This window comes from Thalassophryne amazonica, chromosome 8 (assembly GCF_902500255.1).
Source record: "Thalassophryne amazonica chromosome 8, fThaAma1.1, whole genome shotgun sequence".
Classification (NCBI taxonomy): Eukaryota; Metazoa; Chordata; class Actinopteri; order Batrachoidiformes; family Batrachoididae; genus Thalassophryne; species Thalassophryne amazonica.
The window spans coordinates 86623060-86643260 of NC_047110.1; the positions used below are offsets into that span (position 1 = coordinate 86623060).

General features: G+C 39.3%; 1 protein-coding gene and 1 long non-coding RNA gene across 5 annotated transcripts in view; one reads left to right on the forward strand and one right to left on the reverse strand.

The window, feature by feature from the left end:
* The window catches only part of cpt1ab (carnitine palmitoyltransferase 1Ab (liver)), a 73425-nt gene extending 60929 nt beyond the window's left edge, over positions 1-12496 (forward strand). For all 4 annotated transcript variants that reach the window (XM_034176879.1, XM_034176882.1, XM_034176880.1 and 1 more), the window contains exons 14-19: positions 1023-1187; positions 2180-2311; positions 2500-2652; positions 6573-6686; positions 8634-8726; positions 8812-12496. In XM_034176879.1, the coding sequence (XP_034032770.1) occupies positions 1023-1187; positions 2180-2311; positions 2500-2652; positions 6573-6686; positions 8634-8726; positions 8812-8898 (744 nt within the window). In that variant the 3' untranslated portion in view covers positions 8899-12496. The remainder of the gene's footprint in view (positions 1-1022; positions 1188-2179; positions 2312-2499; positions 2653-6572; positions 6687-8633; positions 8727-8811) is intronic.
* On the reverse strand, positions 51-18205 carry LOC117516029. The gene is made up of 3 exons (XR_004562287.1): positions 18011-18205; positions 17533-17536; positions 51-101 (listed from the first exon to the last, which is right to left on the reverse strand). It is a non-coding gene; the product is annotated as an uncharacterized LOC117516029 (long non-coding RNA).
* Between the last annotated feature and the right edge of the window lie 1996 nt (positions 18206-20201).

A 20201-nucleotide genomic window follows, 5' to 3' on the forward strand; every position in this document is an offset into this window, starting at 1 on the left:
GTCAGTGCACAGCCATTTTCAGATCTCTAGAGATGTAGAATCAAATTCACGTCTGGGCTCTGGCTGGGCCACTCAGGGACATTCACAGAGTTGTCCTGAAGCTGCTACTTTGATATCTTGACTGTGTGCTTAGGGTCATTGTCCTACTGAAAGATGAACAGTCGCCTCAGTCTGAGGTCAAGAGCACTGTGGAGCAGGTTTTCATCCAGGATGTCTCTGTACATTGCTGCATTCATCTGGTTGTCCTTCTGGAAGGTTCTCCTTTCTTCACAGAGGAATGCTGGCGCTCTGACAGAGTGACCATCAGGTTCTTGGTCACCTCCTTGACTAAGGCCCATCTCCCCTGACCACTCAGTTTAGATTGGCAGGCGGCTCTCGGAAGAGTCCTGGTGGATCTGAACTTCTTCGGTGTATGGATGATGGAGGCCACTGTGCTCACTGGTACCTTCAAAGCAGCAGAAATATTTCTGTACCCTTCCCCAGATTTGTGCCTTGAGACAATCCTGTGTGGAGGTCTACAGACAATTTCTTTGACTTCATGCTTGGTTTGTGTTCTGACATGCACTGTCAACTGTGGGACCTTATATGTAGGCAGGTTTGTGCCTTTCCAAATCATGTCTCATCAGCTGAATTTACCCCAGGTGGACTCCAGTTAAGCTGTACAATCATCTCAAAGCTGATCAGTGGAAACAGGATGTACTTGAACTCAATTTTGAGATTCATGGAAAAGGCTGTGAATACATATACGTGATTTTCTTAGTTTATATATATATATATATATATATTTTTTTTTTTTTTTTTTTTTTTTTTGCAAAAATCTTAAAAAAAAAAAAAAAACTTTTCATATTGTTATTGTGGGGTATTGTGTGTAGAATTTTGAGGAAAAAAGAATTTCATCCATTTTGGAATAAGGCTGTAACATTAAAAAAAAAGTAGAAAAAGTGAAGCGCTGTGAATACTTTCCAGGTACTCTGTATCATCTGCCATGTGGTGATAATGTAAAGTTCTACTCTTCATTCCAGTGTCAGGAGATCATCCAGAGCTCTTTGATAGTGGCCAAGAATCTGGCTGACGATGTGGACTCTCACATTATCCCCTTCAGTGACTTTGGCAAAGGTCTGATTAAGAAGTGCCGCACCAGTCCTGATGCCTTCATCCAGATTGCCCTGCAGCTGGCCCATTACAGAGTTAGTGAGCTTCATTTGATATAGTCTCAACCTCATGCACTATAATCATTAATTTTTATACCCACAAACTCCGGTCAAGGGTGCTGATAAGCTGAATATAAAATATTTAACAAATTGATTTCACTCTAGACTATCTTAGATTTAAGATGTTTTTGACAAAAGAGACTCAAATATCTTTAAACAAGTATGTATGTTCAGGGACATAAGCATACCATTCTATGGGGAGGGTTTACCTTTTCATTTGTGTCCAGCTGGTTCTTAAGCTCTTTTTTATGTTAGTCATAGCCTTTTATAGCCTTTATCATCAGTAGCCTTTATTTATTTATTTATTTGCAATCAAGTCTCTGATTCTCGTGGCTAGAAATATAGTGTTTTAAAATAAGTCCCTCTGTGGTTTCTGTGCTTCAGGTGCGTTTCTCAGAGGATGCTGGTATTGCGATCTGATGAATTTGCAACACCAGCATCTTTGAACGGCACTTTGATTGGTCCCCTCCATCTGATCAGTCAGACGGGGGGGGAATCAGACAACGACCGGAGCTTTGATTGGTCCCCTGGTCTGATCAACCCGGGCCCCGTCAGATCAGTCAGACTGTGGGACCGATCAAAGCACCGGCCACGGTCTGATCACGACCGGCGCTTTACAAGTTTAAAGAGTCAGACACACACACGCATAGCAGATTTGCGAGCAGTGTGAGATTTTCTGATTTTATTTTTATTAAATGTATCAAAACACTATGTAGATTAAAGTTTTCTCTGAATACTTGTTGCAGCATTATGCAGAGCAGAAGCAAGCACGCAAAATGCAGTTGGCTTCCGACAGCAGAGGGCAGTAACGCCTCACATAATAATATAAGACACATTAAGGCTTATGACACATTGAAAACAAAAAGCACTTAACTCTAGTTTGAAGTTACTAAATGTATATATTTTTTAAAATCCTGTATTTGTCTATCTTTGTCATTGGTGTTGGACTCATTACTGTCTCCCAACAGGACAAAGGGAAGTTCTGCCTGACGTACGAAGCCTCCATGACCCGTTTGTTCCGTGAGGGTCGTACTGAAACTGTGCGCTCCTGCACCGTGGAGACTTGTGCATTTGTCCGTTCTATGATTAGAGATGAGACAGTAAGTAATCAATACCAATGCATCTCACCTGTGATTAAAATGTTGCCATCCACCACAGATTTAAAATTTTGAATTTTCCATCTCATGTACCACCCCCCCCCACCCCCACCCCCCCCCCCCCCACACACACCACACACACACACACACACACACACACACACACTTTTATCCATTCCCTGTCTGTGTAGGTAGAGGAGCGTCTGAAGTTGCTGAAGCAGGCAGCAGAAAAACACCAAAACATGTACTGCATGGCTATGACAGGGAAGGGCATAGATCGCCATCTTTTCTGTCTCTACGTGGTTTCCAAATACTTGGGAGAAGAATCGCCATTCCTGAAGGAGGTCTGATCTTCTGTTGGAAGTGGTTATAGATTTGTTTCTGACTTTGATCTGACATTCTTTTATTTATTCTGAAAGTCTTAGAGAAGAACCAAATTCAATTTTTTCTCAATCTCAGCTTGATACCAGTGGCAACCATATTTTTTATTTTAGTTTTTTTAAAGTTCAAAGACTGTATTTCGTAGTTTCCTGACTAGAAGTTACAGTGGAGTATGTCACATTTTTTTGAAAGGTGTATTTCAGAAGAATTCAAGAAAAAACTTTTCTAACAATCTGGAAAGACTATTTAGTTGTACACTATTCTAAACAAAGACATGTTACAACATACGCTAAATATCTTTAATGTGTTTTTTGTTTCCACTCAGTGGTGGGCACAGATAACCAAAAAATTTACTTCGATAACAGATAATAAGATAACTGAAAAGTTATCTTTGATAAAGATAAACCGATAAACCACCCAAAAATGTATCGGAAGTTACAGATAATCGATAACCGATAAATTCCGGTGTTGTCTATGGGACATTTGCAGTTACTAAAGAGCTGAAATTGATTTTCAACACGATCGCTTTTGAAAGCATCAAAAGCGGTAAAAGACCTAAAGAATAAGCAAGAATGTTTGACCATGCTGCCCCCTGCAGGAAGCAGCACAGACAAATCCTGAGAGCACCCACGAAATCAACTCTTTACTAATCATAATTATTTTTCTTTCAACATTCTGCCCCTGCTGGAAGCTCTTGTTTACAACAGCGCTCCCACCACAGATGCACACCAAGAGCAGCCATAAGGCCAGCTTCCTATTAATTTCAACACTCCGGTCAGGCGGAGGTCTTGAATAATAAAGTCATACTAACTTATGGTTTTTTGAAAATACTGATAGAAGAACTCCATTAATGTCAATTCTGTCATTTGTACAAAGTTAAAATATAACATATATCTTTTAATGTTGAATAAGGCACTAATTCTGAGGTTTTGTAACAAACACAGAGGGTAAAAGTGCTAAACAGTGATTGTTTCAGTAATCCATTATGTAAACCAACACGTTAATATGACATGTGTCGTGTGTTGGTTTAAAGATAAATGTGCTTTTGTAAAATATTCCATTTTTATTTGTAAAAACAGGCATTTTTACGGGGTCCTGGAAGTGTCATCGCAATTGTATGTTTTAAAACTTTTATGATGTTGTAAAACGTGCACTCAATATTAGTAAGTAAGTAAGTAAATTTATTTATATAGTGCATTTCACAAACATAAGGCCATGTACACACGTTGTCAGGTATTTGTAAAACTGAATATCTTACCCTTTCAGTTTGGGGAAAAAACTTCATCCACACTACGTCGTTTAAAAAAAAAATCCATCCACATCGAACCGTATAAATGTGTTGTAATTAGTCTGCCAAACCTTTGGGTGGCTGTACTGATTAAAAGTCTATCCAATCAGGAGCCTTATTCTCTTGTCGTCACTTCCACAAAAACTAAAAACATGGCGCCAACCTCGTTCGTATGGACCGATAAGGAGTCGGAATTACTTTTAACCGTAGTTTTAGAATACAAAGTTAACATATATGCACACAAAAAGCGCCTGGACAATGGACAATACCAACCCTTTGAGAGCAGCCATGTACCCAGATGTTTAATACTGCCATGAACACTCCTGGCCAGTAGATGGCAGTAGCGGCCTTGAAAAAATGTCAAACAAAATTCCAGATAATCCGTGTCTGCTACATTTAAGATGCGTGGAATTTAACAAATGCAAATACACTAACGTCTATAAACCCAGAGAATATATTCATGAGCGTTTTAGGCACTAGAGTTTAATGCTGTTATCTGTGGACCCTGAACAGAGTGTCTGAAATGCATTTGTCCTGTCGTGAACGTCTGAGATTACCTTATGCTACCCATAATGCATTGCTGCCTGGCACAGCATGTGCTCACAAAACCTTAAAAATTAGCACATTACTTTAAAAGGAAAACATATATCTGATATTTTCACTTTATAAACTTCAGACATGACAATAATTTTAAATAACTTGTCTAAAATGAGTGGTTAAAATTGGAACCATAAGTTAAACATGTATGCCTCTGGATGACTTGGTGACATTGCGATTATATTAGTATGGTGTTGGTCTCAACAGCTTTAACAGTTTTAAAAATGTTTTTCACTGTTCAGCTTAGTTTAGTATGTTATCGGTCTAAAAGTTATCTGACGGTAATTCATCGGAACATAATTAGTCCGATGATGGTTTTTAAATTTATCTAAAAAGATAATCCGATAATGAAATCATTATCTTCGATAATTATCTGTTATCGGATTATCGGAAGTGTGCCCACCACTGTTTCCACTGTACTGAAAGCTCTGACATTTGTATACTTACACCCAGGGTTCGATTTTAGCGGTTACCCGGGAACCCGTGGCACCCTACTTTGGGGGCGGGCACACAACTCTTTAGACTTGCATTCCCGACTGGAATCCACCTTTTTTATTTCATAACTGTACAGAAATCTATCAAATTTGGACAAAATTTGCACAGAATTTGACTTTCTGAGACCGACACATACACAAAACGTCATCAAAAAATGTTCTTCTCCTCTGTTTGTAATGCCGCATTTTATTATACACAGATCAAATGGAGCGTTTTTGAGGGAAGAGCGAACAGCAGCCAGCGGAGAGTTTTTTATATTTCTCTACGTGCGCGCGCGAGCAAATCATCCGTGAAGATTATTTTATTTATTAACTACACAGATGTATAATAAAAGCAAATGGTGACTGGTTTATAAACACAGTTATGACAGAGTTTTTGAGGGAAGAGCGAACAGCAGCCAGCGGAGAGTTTTTTTTTTTTTTTTTTTTTTTTTTTTTTTTTTTATTTCTCTACGTGCGCGCGCGAGCAAATCATCCGTGAAGATTATTTTATTTATTAACTACACAGATGTATAATAAAAGCAAATGGTGACTGGTTTATAAACACAATTATGACAGAGTTTTTGAGGGAAGAGCTGCCTTAGATTCTGAGCTTAATTCTGATTCTGAGGAAGAACACCTTGAAGTGCTGCAGAGAATGGCAGATGACCATGATGACTACTAATAGATTTTCTGTAATCACAACAAGTGTAATCAACACTCACGGCAGCCATGATTAATGGGCTGGATGTTTAATAAAACATCGGCAGCTGAGATGACCCCATGCCAATCTGCCTGTGCATATTGGCACGGGGTCATCTCAGCTTCTGACAAGTTAGAAAATTTCTAAATTTCAGAAAATATTACTCCAAAAACACAAAAATTCCCTTCCATAATTTCATCCTGTCTGATGAAGGGCGAGGCCCGAAACGTCACCTTTGGTGTGTTATTAAAGGCTTGTTTGGGAGTAACTGGCTGTGCGGATCTCTTTCGCTTTTTGTTCTTCCATAATTTCACCCCAAATCTGCCCCAGATATCACCAGAATGCACAATTTGCATCCTTTTATATCAAAATTTTGTTGGGGGCATGCCCCCAGACCCCCCTAGTTGTTTTGCCGCTATGCTGCGTAGCGGTAGGTTTGGTACCGAACTTTTCTGAGGGGCACCAAACTTTTCAGATTTTGATGCCCTTAAGACACACAACTATTTATTCTAAAAGGCAAACCCTGCTTACACCCCAGATTTTTTTGACACAATAACTTTTTCGAAATTTAATTTGCAAGACTTCCCAAATTATTTAACAAAACAGGTAAACAAAAAACACAACTTAGTCGGGGAAAACATGATATGATAAGGATGATTACCTCTGCCAAGCAGGCAGTGTGTTCGCTGGCTTTATTTGTCTGTTTGTATGTATGTTAGCGGGATAAGTCAACACGTAATGAACAGATTTCATTGAAATTTGGTGAGCAGATTTAGTCATGAGCTCTGTATTCTGTGTTAACCAGTGAATGTTTATTTCTAGGTGCTGTCTGAACCATGGAGGTTGTCTACCAGTCAGACTCCACTGCAGCAGGTGGAGCTGTTCGACCTGGTCAGACACCCAGAATACGTATCCTCTGGAGGTGGATTTGGTCCGGTGAGTTATCCAATCAAAATGTTAAAATCCATTTTTACAATTCTTCCGAGTCCTTACATTTGAATCAGTCAAGTCTTTGCTTTGTGTTCATCAATGTCCATTCAATACAAATGTTTGTGTTTCATATTTGTGTACATGTAATCTGAAAATATCAAGAAGATAATGCACAGAAGGCAGTTATGAGGAAGGGTTTTTTTATACCCTACTTGTGCAGTTGGAAGGGGATGTTCTTTGTCTTGTTTTGTAGAGAGCACTGGCATTTTGGCACCAACTAGTAATGTGTTCACTTCCCAAAAAGTAAAAAAAAAAATCATTAAAACAGCATCTAATGACAGTATAGTATTATTTGCGAGTTTACAATTTATAGGGAAATTCCACTGCTTGATCTGGAAATGGATCTGATTTACTGAATAGTTCAGGACAAAAGTATACCAGGTTTTCAGGGAACAACTATTTCTTGTCATCATTAGTGGCATTATTGCCAGAATATGCGTCATCTAAATCAGCACAATAAAAAAATATCATCACAATAGATGGAAATATGAAAATAACACCCAGTCTGACAGATACTGAAGTTTGTCTTTAATTCATGCAAACCATTAAGACACATTAGGTCTGAAGGAGTAATTTAATCTTACAATGTTCTACACATTTACACAAACATTTGTGACACTTAGTTGTAGAGCTGAACAATTAATCGCATTTACGATAATATCGCGATATCATAGAATGAGATTTCCTAATCACAAAGGACGCGATTTGAAACGTGATCTCGTAACGCACGAGATTTGAGTGCAAGCCGAGCAAAGAAAGCAGCCACAACGTGTAGTTAGCAGTAGCACTGCGCTAACCTGTTGTACAATGGCTTCAGGTTCGACAGAAGCGGACACAGCTCAAAGTTTGGAACCAAAGAGGGGCAGCACGTCAGTTGTGTGGAATTATTTTGGCTTTAAAAATGAAGATGCAGCGCAGCGTCAGGTATTGTGCAGAACCTGCCTTGCTACAGTTGCTACCTCACAAGGCAACACCACGTTGAGATCAGTAACTTTATTTGTTTTATACCTGTAATTGTATTTATTTATAGATTGTTATAAATCTATAAGATTCAGGGTTTTTACGTAATTATTGTATGGCCTTGCCTTACAATATAAAGCGCCTTGGGGCAACTGTTTGTTGTGATTTGGCGCTATATAAATAAAATTGATTGATTGATTGATTGATTGAAAAAGAGCAGACCTACATAGGCTTACATAAAACTAAAGTTGAACAAGTAAACTCAGTTTGTTTGCATTGTTGTGTTGCATTGTGTTGTTTGCACTTTAAAAAAATATATTGTTTATTATGAAATGGATTCATTAATTCTGTTGTGTGTGCGTGTGTGTGGTTTTTTTTAATGCATAAGAAGGGGAAAAATAATCGCATATTAAATCGCAAAATTCGCAATTAGATTATTTTCCAAAATCGTTCAGCCCTACTTAGTTGGTGGACATTTGTTGTACACCCTAATTTGAGTATTTGAAATTGTTGATGACAACACATTGTTTTGATATTTTTAATTTTTTAATCTTCATATGCTTTTTTTTAAACTGTCATTCTTGACAAGCAGCAGCAGAATTAATGGCCACTAAGAGCTTGATATTACTAACTTATTCTGCCTGTCTGTCTTTATGTTATGGTCATTGTGTTTAAAAGATTACATGGCCTAAAATAGAAGGTTCGCTAGTCGTCATCTGTAGCTGTCAGAACCCAAAATGTTAAAGCTGGATATGCTGTAGTTTTTACTGCATTACTCAGGGGAATTTTTCAGATGCACTGACTGACTTTTTATTCATTTTATGCTTATCCTGCTCATCACAGGGAGTATTGATCTTGACAGGTGATTTCCCTGTCTACTTTATTTTATTTTTACTTAATTTATTTTCTGTTATGTCCTTATGTTTACACAAGGTGGCTGATGATGGTTATGGTGTCTCCTACATTATTGTCGGTGAGAACCTCATTAACTTCCACATCTCCAGTAAATACTCAAGCCCAGAAACTGTAAGTTCACTAGTTTCTCCTTGTTTGTCGTTTGTCCATGTACTCTTAAGACTTTTATAATTTGACTTTTTCTGTCTCGGGCCAGGATTCACGTCGCTTTGGTGCTAACATCAGACAGGCCATGGTGGACATGCTGGCTCTCTTCCAGCTAGACAAGAAAGCCAACAAGTGATCACTGGTTCTGTGGGTGACAGGAACAATGGTTTTAGTAAGACTTATATCGCTCATGAAGCTTGTACAGCATCAAATGCTTGGATAGTTTTTTGTTTTTGTTTTGTTTTAAGTTAATTTATTGCAGAAATAAGCCTGACTGTAAAGTGTCTGGAATCATGATGATCATTTTTGTTTTTGTGAGGTGTTATGTCTTCTGTAAGAGCAATCAGTCTTAGTGATCCACTGATATGAAAGGAAGGAAGAAAGCAGCACACAACCGTCAATATGTAGGAACACATTTTCTTTTTTTTATGATCTTAAGACTGCAACATCTTCAGTATTTTTCAAAATCCCAGTCCGTAAGTCCCTCCGTTAATATGCAAGTCATCCTTAAATTTCAATTTCTATATCCCATTTATCTTTATTTTATTTCAAAAGAAGTACACAAATGGGTGCATATCTGCTTACTTTCTTTTTTTAGCCTCTGCTCAGCTTACATCCTTCCCATTGCAATGCTTTGATTGACTTAATTGTCCTAGTTTATGGCACTATTTAAAATAATCAAGGCATAATTTTTTAAAGTGTCAAAACAATCAAACAAATAGATTGTGATTTTTATAATGCGTCAGACATTTATTAATGAACCAAATCTTTGAAATGTGGGTTGACAAGATTTTTTTGTCATTCCGTTCTCTTTGCAAGCTTTTCCTCTGACAATGCTGAAATGTACAAGCTTTCATGATCAGTCCTGCTGGGAAGGTTTAGGATTAAGTTTTTGCATGATTCCGCGATAATAATAACGAATCTATTCATGTCGATAGCTCCTTTCAAGTCAAAGTGCTTGATATCTTGAGGACACTCTGAGGGCATACACGTCAACACCCAAGTCTCCCCTGTTTGCATGGTAACAGAGGGGAAGTATAGGTGCAGGGTCCCATTTTGCCAAAGTACAAGTAACATGAATAAGGAGCTATAAAGACGTTAATTAAAAATTATTCTGGGTCCACATCTAGCTCAGACTATTATCAATACTTGCTTGATATATGGCCACTCAACCAAATTATGCCAAAATCATTGTGTTTTATTGGCAAAGGTAGTAATAAAGTGATTTAAAAACACTGATACAAGCAACAGGTGGTGCCATGCTTTGCTGCATCCACCACACTACAGAACAGCCTTGGGTCTTGGATGGCACCCAACCAGACAGAACAAGCCATTCCCACATCCTGAAAGTAACCACTCATTTGTTAGCTAAGTGACAATATGGATGTCCCTTTGACATTTTTCCAGTCACTTTCCAAGCTTTAATTCTGACAGTGGTGAAAAGTATAAGCATTCGTGGTCAGCCCTGCCTCTCCCCACAGGGAAGGTTTGGGATGAAAACTTTTCCTCTGACTGTTTGCAAAGAAAGTTTTACGGACCTTGACTTTGCATACAAAGTGATAAATACCCTGATTGTAATACTTGAGAAGTTGAGTGTGGTATTAGAGTGCCTGGGTTTGTGATGGTCCTGGATCAAGAGTAATATCCAGACTTGCAGTTCCTGGACTCGGCTGTCAGAGGTGTATCTGCACTGATGGAAGTGTTGGACTTGTAGAGACATTCACTTATCTCCAGGTCCTCGGCCTTTGAGATGAAAAGGCGCCTTGGAAGAGTTTATGGAATCATGCGGTTGCTGGACAGAGGTGTTTGGTGTTGTCGATGTTTCTGCAGGAGGATAAAGGTCCGACTCTTTAGGGTCCTGGTGTTCCTGGTGTTGACTCTTGGAAGCTAACCAGTGATTAAGGCTGGTATCTCATGGAGAAGTGAGTGCTGACGAACGTTGTGATTTTTGGATTCGCCAACTTTGTTGGTGAAAATCAAGTCCATATCTCACGGCGTGGTGAATGCTGACAAACATAGTGAATTTCTGTTGCACCTGAGGAAGAATTTCTTTATCTGGCTGGTGCTGCATCTATTGTACTGCAGAAGAGAAGGAAGAAAGAGGAATATAAAGAAGAAAAGGTTCACAGTTTGGATCGGAGAGTGGGTCTGAACCAAAAAGAACTTTAGCGACACGCATTACAACTGTTTCACAAACGTTTGCAACTGTTTGTGGAAAAATTAATTTGCAAGAAATTTTGAACATGTTTAAAATGTATTTGTGACAAATACTCTTTGCGACCCTAAATACTGTTTGTGAACTGTTTTCTGCAACCTTTCACAAACCTTGACGAAACTCAAAATTCGCTAAAAATTCAAAACTCAAAATTCATCAGTATTCCGCGCTCCATGAGATATGGGCTTAAAGGTGCAGGTACCAGGTCTTTTTGGAGGATCCTTGTATACTTGGGGAGACTTGAATGAGGCCCATTATGAACATTTTAGGCATGTGGCATTCTCACTTGGAACATTATAATTGATTAAATAAAATGGTGCTGAAACGCTTTTACGGAATGGGATTTTAAATAAGTTCAGCAAAGTGTAAACTCTGTGATGTTGATGTTGGATGAGTCTCGTCCTCTAGGCGGAAAACTAGCTGGACTAAATGCTTTGCACTATAAAAGTGAATCAGATAAAATACAAATACTAAGATATGACTATTGAGGCTCTGAATACCAACACGGAAGCCTGTTGCTATGATAACAATGTCCTCTAAAGGATGAATAATCGTTGCCTTTCTGATTATAGTGCACAGCCAGTGTGTTTGTTCTATTCAGCTGCTATGACTTCATGAAGTCGTGATGAAGGCAGATCTTGTTTATGTGTTGTGTTTATCGTTACTATACTCAGGTTTTAGTAACTTGGCCTTGAATTTTCAGGCGCTGGCTTAAACATTAGCAGATTAGTGCGACGGTTGATGATGAGATGCAGTACAATGCCATGTAACCCCAGTAACTGCTTGGTAATAGATCTTTGACCTAGTTGCACGTGGCGGGATGAAATTTGCACAGTGTGTTAAATCTGATGCCATGTGTGGCCAATGGCAACATTTGTTCATGAGGAAAGTAGAAAACTGCCCTTAAAATTATGTACTCTAACTGACCCGGTAGTTCAAACTTAGTCTTTGTATGACTGCTATTTTGTTGGAACTGTAAAGTTTTTGTCAAATGTCAGGTACAGCCTCGTGGTGTTGCAGCTGTTCTTGCCTAGACAAGATGAAGTGCACAGTTACTTTGTGGGTTATATTCCTCTAATATAGTAATAAAATTATGTTAGGAGATTATAGAGAAGGGCTAAAATGTGTTGGAATGCATTTTTTTTATGTATAAATTCTGTCCATATGTAATTTTATTTATTGTTTTCCGTATTTTAACCTCTGTTCATTCTTTTACTAATATAGTTTTTGAAAGGTGCATTTTTACTGATTGAATGCAACAAATCATGAGCACTAAGCTTTCGCTGATTTAAGAAGTTAAACTGATGAACGGCTTCCTTTTTCTGACGTGACACTGTTTTGTCAAGATGTTTTGGTTGTATTTATGTTTATTCTCAGTAGACATTATGTTTACATTGCTGCATGGTTTTCAAGGTAAAGCTGTATATGTTTGCCTTTAATTTAAAGATGTGTATAAAGATAAGCAGCTGATACCAAAATAAGTTTAAACATAAAGTGAATGTTAGAAAGTTGTCATCTTTTGATGCATATGTTTTGCTGTTTATATCCACGTGTAGCGGCAACAGCATGCTGGGAGTGTTGTTTTTGGTCAGTCTATCCATGGTGGCGGGGACATAACGCATTTTGATTAAACTTCATGGAATGATTGCGTGCCAGCTAAGGACAGACTCGTGTGGTTTGAAAAATTGGTTAAAAGCCCAGGTGACAAACCGTATTCAAACCTTTGCCCAATGTTTGTAAGGAGATACTTGGAGCACTTATGCTTCCAAAAGAGGATTTCCAGCTCAAGGCCATCCATGCCCATTCTCAATGTAATGTCCAGTTGCGTCACGAAGGATATCCAGTGTAAAATGTGGGCCAAGTCACTATGGTGAGCCATATTTCAAATTGAGTTTTACCGGTGACGCATTCCATTCTAATTCAATTCCATTGTTTGCACAGTTTATTTTACTGTAAGTAATTCGGTCAGTGAAGCTTACCATAGCAACGGCGTTGTTGCTCCATCAGTTTCTCTCATTCTCAACTCACCATTATTGACCTCTGCGTAGCAACATGGTCAGGGTGCAGAGTAATACATCAAATGTGAAATGGCTGAATATTTTGCCACCATCAATGCTATATTTTATGGTCAGATTTGCGGAACAAATGTCTTTGGATTAGAATTATGTTTTATTGGCAGCTGCATCTTGCAGCTAGCAAGACCAGCTACTGACATCACGGTGCCACTCTACTCTGATTGGCTGATACCCCCATGCTATATAAATGCAGTCAATTTACCATTTTACAATAAAGTGGTTCAAATTTGGACGGTATTAATTTTGGACAGTATTAATCAAAGACAACCAGATGTTATGGTATCACTAAATGAATCTGTCAAATGTAGAAATGGGGTGTTGGATTTTTTATTTATTTCTTTTTTTTAAATGCCAAACAATGTCGATTGGAAGCAGTACCGATAAATTGATTGTTTTTCGTTTTTTCGGAAACATTCAGTTTTTCCACATTTTGTGTTCCAAACTGCAGTTTCACCTTTTAGTCAAGGGAAGCGGAACACATTCTGCAGGGGAAGTTGCACACTTTGTACCACAATAATAGTCACATCCTTTTTTGTATCTTTTTTTCCTCCGTGTGGAATCCTCCTCCATCATAGTTCTTATTATCAGCTCCTTGGTTCTTTGAAAACCTCCTGAAACTGCCCCCCCTGCTGCTTTCTGTATTTTAATTAATGAAATGGAAGCTGGCTGCAGCCTTATGTTGCCATCTCAGCCGGTGTTGCGGTTTGTTCAGATGGCACTTAGGAGCCGGTTCCATCTCTGAGGGCATTAAAAACTAATTCCACCGGGGTAAGTCGGGGACTATTCAGCCATTAACTCAAAAACTGAATGAAAGATGGGAGGTGACAAGTTTCTAAAGAGCTTCTCACAATGAACGCATTCAATGCGTTAAACACGTTCAGTGTGTGTCACACATTTTAAGACTGCATTCCTGAGGTCCACATGCGTCTTAATCTAGTCTGAGAACCTGAAGTTTGGATGTTTGAGGATAAAAAGATCATTTTAAAGCACACAATGTGTCCTTGTGTCCATCAAACATTGTATCAGGAGCAGTTGTAGCCAATAAACCAGTAGTAAATTTCTGTTTGTATTTACTTTTTGCAAATTGTTTTTCTTCTACTTTTAATACCCTGTGTGCTACTATCCAATGCTGCTGGAACCTCAATTTCCCTGAGGGAGTCTTCCCAAGGGATTAATAAAGTTCTATCTAATGTAATCTCTTAACATTGACAGAGGAAATGCTAATATCCTGTCAAACTACAGCAAATTTGCATTGCATCAACAGAATTTAACCACCTGGCTTCTGCACAAGACCTTGAGTTGCACACCTAATTGGCAAGCTGGAAAACCCATTCACTCGAGAGCAGACTCTGAAACCTAAAACCTTGACTTGCAGTTTCTAAAAGTAGACTTTGGAAGAGATCTTTGGACTCTGCTTGTCAGCGCTTTAATTCATGTGCCACTTGCTCCACAACACCCTCAAAGAAAACGGGGAGCCAATGTTTCCCTTCTTGTTTTCTGAGCTATTTCCTCACAGGAGCATTCGTCTCGTAATCACTGCCACGAGCATTCCAGCTACTGTATGTTGACTATTCATATCGTCATTGATTTAGGCTCTTGGCAGGACAGTTTGTTTTTTCCTGCACTTTTGGGTAGCTTATGTAAGACTGTTATGCCCCAAACTAATTGGGTTGAATTTCTAAATGTTGTTTCAGTGAATGAGAGGGGAGGGGAAAAAAAACAATTGGGCCGCTGTGTCCTGCTGTAAAATGTTAGTGGATTATTTCACCACACTGATTTTTTTTTTTTTTTTTTTTTTTTGGAAGGAAGGAAGGAATTGTACTGTGAAATAACATTCTCTAGACCTCATGAAGGGATTTTGGAATATATACATCCTACGTGTAAGCAAACATACAACTCGGGGAGAAGTAACATTGAAATTTGACGGTAAAATGGCCAGTGGGGATTGATTAAGGATTACAATCACAAATTCTTATTTATTATTATTATTTAAACCTTTACTATCCTATGAACTACAATCCTCACAAGGCATAAACCATGGTGCCACACCAGTACGTCTTGTGAATTTTATCATGCTGAGAGCTGTGCCCAGATTTTAAAAAGCCCCTGTTGAATCTAAGTGATTAAGCTGAAGGTGTAAATGGAGAGGGTGAACTTGGTGGCTGGTGTGGAGGGTCAGTGCAAGACTGTGGCCAGCTGCACCTGTCTAACTGTGCTAAAGGAGCAGGGCCTGGGGCCCCAAGATGGACCTCAGCCAAAGGGCAGCAGGGAAGGAAAGTTAAAGAAGAGAAGCAGCGCTGAGCCTGGGATGAATGTGATTCCCCTGAGAATCTCAACCACCACATGCTCACTGCAGCCATAAATAACTTTTATTAGGTTTAAGTAAAACTAGCGGAGGTGCTCGTCGTCAGCACGGTCATGGATATGTACTCATAGACTTTCTGACATCAGTGGAATGTTGATGAAAAAAAGACACGCATGTAGCAGAAGTACACGTGTGCAAGCAGGCATTGATGAAGAATTACAGTACATGTGACATGCCATAAATCTAGAGGGGCACGGTGGGAACGTCCACAGTCTGACCAATCCTTTGATGGTATCAGATCTTTATAATGTCATAAAGAATGTTAGAGATGAAAGTCACAATACTAAGAAATTTGTGATGTCATTGGGCCTGAAAAACGAATCACAAATCTATTGGTCTTTTGTGATGTCATTATGTAAGAATAAAGCTTGTCAGAAAAGATGAGTGGCAATTCTGAGTTTTCCCTTTTAGAACATGATGATGTCATAAGGCAAGACTTAAAATAAAGGTCTAAATACTGACTCGCTATTCGTAATGTCATAATGTAAGAATGTTACATGTGTGAGGAGTCAACTTTGGGGACGTTCATTAGATATTAACGGCATAAAGATGAGCAAGTGAGTGAAGAAATCACAATTTTAACTTTTGCTTATATGGCTTTGTGACAGAAATATTAAGATAAAAAAAAGTCACAAATCTGTCTTTTGCCTTATGAGATCATTGTGATGTTTTAATGCAAGATTGTAAAATAAGATAAAATGAGCCGGAACTTTAACCCAGCAGATATTTGTGATGTCATAAGGTAAGAGTGGTAAAGACAAAAGGAAACATGTTTACATGCAGCTCACCAGCAAAATTGAGGCAACTCGCCCCCAAACAAAGTCTCATATCTCCACCACGGTTTGTTATTGTATAACTCTTGGAGGCTTCAGAAGTTTTCAAGCGTTCTAATCGTTGGATGTGATTTTTAAAATGGTGTTACGATTTGGTACCACCGAAGCCAAGCCGGACAAAAAGGCAGCCGGACAAAAAGGTTATGTGCAAACAAGGTGTTTAATCCACAGGTGACAATGAAAAATACAAACGTGAGCAACAATTTCAGGTAATCAAGAACTAAACACAGTCAGAGTGAGTAAAAACAAGGCGGCAACAAAAAACAACTGTCCAAAAAATAGCAAGGTGTATACTAACCAGACAAATGGATGCAGACGAAAACCAGGAAAATGCATCAACTGACAGATGACAAGGAGAGAGCATACAACTGATTGACAACTGGCTAACACAAAGATGCATCTTAAATAACAAACTGAACAAATGAGAATAAGTAATCAGGGGAAAGGCAAACATCCACACGTGGGGACTAATAGAACACAGAGTGACTAATATAGATATCTGAGGGAAACAGTAAAGCAATGATCTCTGTCCACAAAGGAAAACGTGTGATCTACCTGAAGCAAATGTGGAAACAACCCACATGACAAGACACAAATAAACATAAACCCGGAACTAAGAGATGAGCTCACCTAAACAGGACTAAGACATTAACAGCAACTGACATTGGTGGTCGACAGAAATGAGGAAATAAAAGACATGAAGCACAAAGAAGAAATGCAATAAGTGTATGAGGGATGGGGCCGTTGCAGCGAACAGCTGTCAAAACGCCGCACTCAGCTGTCAGGCGTAACCCTGACAACCAAGTGCAGCCGTAAACCAGGAACTGAACAGTAAACAAATATAAAACCTGAAATGTACAACAATACAAATGTTACCAGGACCCATAAGACAACATAAAGACATCAAGAACCAAGGCGAACATAGTCAGGAGGGGCGGGGCACTTGGACCCAGAGATAAGACGGTTGCCACGCACGGCTGACAAGGGTGACCATGGCAACCGTACGCGACATGAATGGGAGACGAGACAGGTTAGGAATCACACCACAAACTTGCAGACACACCAAGCACACACATACTCACACGCACTCACCTACACACAGTCTGACAAGGAACACGCCCATACCCATTCGCAAATCAACATTCAGGACCAACAACGGACACCGGGGACAGACACGACAGGTGATGAGAGCCTAGAACCGCCCAGGGTGTGCCTCTGCACATCCTGGTGCACACACCACGAGAGGCAGACTCAAATATTTCACATCCACATGCATCCATACCCAACTCACAGACCAGGAGGAGACAGGACAAGGGACCAAGCACATGAAAGACGCAAGGGCAATTTAAAAAAAAACACTCAAACCCCAAGAAATGGAGTAAATTAATTTTTCCCTGCAAATTTCTACTTCTGTTACACCATAATGATAACATGAAAAAAGTTTTTGAATTTGCAAATCTATTAGAAATAAAAAACTATGAAATACAGAAGTATTCACACCCTTTGCTCAGTACTTTGTTGATGTAAATTTGGCAGCAATTACAGCCTCAAGTCTTCTTGATAATGATGCCACAAGCTTGGTGCACCTATCTTTGGACACTTTTGCCCATTCCTCTTTGCAGCACCTCTCAAGCTCCATCAGGTTGGATGGAGAGTGTTGGTGCACAGCCATTTTCAGATCTCTCCTGAGATGTTCAATCAGATTCAGGTCTGAGCTCTGGCTGGGACACTCGACATTCACAGAGCTGTCCTGAAGCCACTCCTTTTATATATTGGCTGTGTGCTTAGAGTCATTGTTCTGCTGAAAAATTAACTATCACCCCAATCTGAGCTCAGGAGCACTCTGGAGCATTTTTTCATCCAGGATGTCTCTGTACATTGCTGCATTCATATTTCCCCTCAATCCTGACTAGTCTCCCAGTTCCTGCTACTGAAAAACATCCTCACAGCAAGATGCTGCCACCACGTTTCACTGTAGGGATGGTGTCTGGTTTCCTCCAAACATGACACCTGGCATTCACACTAAAGAGTTCAATATTTGTCTCATCAAATCAGAAAATTCTCATGGTCTGAGAGTCCGTCATGTGCTTTTTGGCAAACTCCAGGCGGGCTGCCATGTGCCTTTTACTAAGGAGTGGCTTCCGTCTGGCCACTCTGCCATACAGGCCTGATTGGTGGATTGCTGCAGAGATGGTGGTCCTCCTGTAAGGTTCTCCTGTCTCCACAGAGGAATGCTGGAGCTCTGACAGAGTGAGCATCGGGTTCTTGATCACCTCCTTGACGAAGGCCCTTCTTCCCTTATCGCTCAGTTTATACGGGCGGCCAGCTCTAAGAAGAGTCCTGGTGGAGCCGAACTTTTTGCATTTATAGATGGCCACTGTGTTCATTGGGACCTTCAAAGCAGCAGAAATGCTTCTGTACACTTCACCAGATTTGTGCCTTGAGACAATCCTGTCTTGGAGGTTTGCAGACAATTCCTTTGACTTCATGCTTGGTTTGTGCTCTGACATGCACTGTCAACTGTGGGACCTTATCTGTAGACAGGTGTGTGTCTTTCCAAAAAATGTCCAATCAACTGAATTTACCCCAGGTGGACTCCAATTAAGCTGAAGAAACATCTCAAGTATGATCAGTGGAAACAGGATGCACCTGAGCACAATTTTGAGCTTCATGGCAAAGGCTGTGAATACTGATGTACATGTGATTTCTAAGGTTTTTTTTATTTTTAATAAATTTGCAAAAGTCTCAGAAAAAAACTTTTTTACATATTGTCATTATGGGGTATTGTGTGTATAATTTTGAGGAAAAAAAATTTAATCCATTTTGGAATAAGGTTGTAACATAACAAAATGTGGAAAAGGTGAAGCGCTGTGAATACTTTCGGGATGCACTGTAGACTGACACTTAAATTGAGGTTCACCTGCTAAGAACACCATCACTTGCTGAAACTCGATGCTCATCTGCTTACGCTGCTTTACAGAATCTGGGGATAAACAGCAGCACCAGTAGGCCTCAGGAACTATATAGGACTTCTCTTAACAAACATAATTCACAAAAGTAAAGTAAGAAAATGTAAACTTTATTGCAAATTTGTCATTCTAAGTTCTCTGATTTACAGAAGAGAAAAGAAAAACACTTGTAATGGCACAGTCATCGTAATATGTACATTGCTGATATTGTAATCATCCAGACTCTCATGCTGTCCAGATTTTAAGAGTGGCACATTAAGGCACGTGACATCATGTTTGCTTGGCCTTTAGACAGAAGGAATCGCACATCAAACCTTTTCCTGCAAATTAAATGTGAACACACAACATTCCATCAAAGTATTAGAAGTGGGATCTAGAAAAGCTGCTTACATCAAGGGCTAGGTGAGGCAAATCACAGTTTGTCCTTTGTACATTCAGCTCAGGGAGAGATTAAGACGTCGGTGTGTTCACAACATACTGTGTTGCACTAAGACATTTGGTGATTTAATACGTTTCAGTTGACCTGAGTGTGTCCGTGGGTACAGTAAACTTACAGTCGGTTAGTGGTAACGAGTCTGTATCATTGCTGCTGGCCAGTAACAAACAAATCCAAAAAGTAAAGACAATGACATGACTTGGCATTTAGTGAAACATTATAAAATCATACAATAGCATTGTGAACTAATTAACCATATGTACAGCAATAAAACATTTGCACAGCAGGCAGCATTTTGACTCCAACCACAAATTAAATGCAATCTAGTTAACATGCTCAGAACAATGATGGCTCCAGGATTTAAAAAATGTGAGTAGCAGGGTGACAACGTAACGCTACATTGTGTAGGATTTAAGTGTGTTTATTAGCATAAATGGAATATACCATTCATGACCATCTGTTTCTTAGTGTGGCAACTCGAGCACCAGGATGATGTGGCTGTATAATTAGCTGCAATAGCCAATTGATGTCTTTTCATAAGCTTAG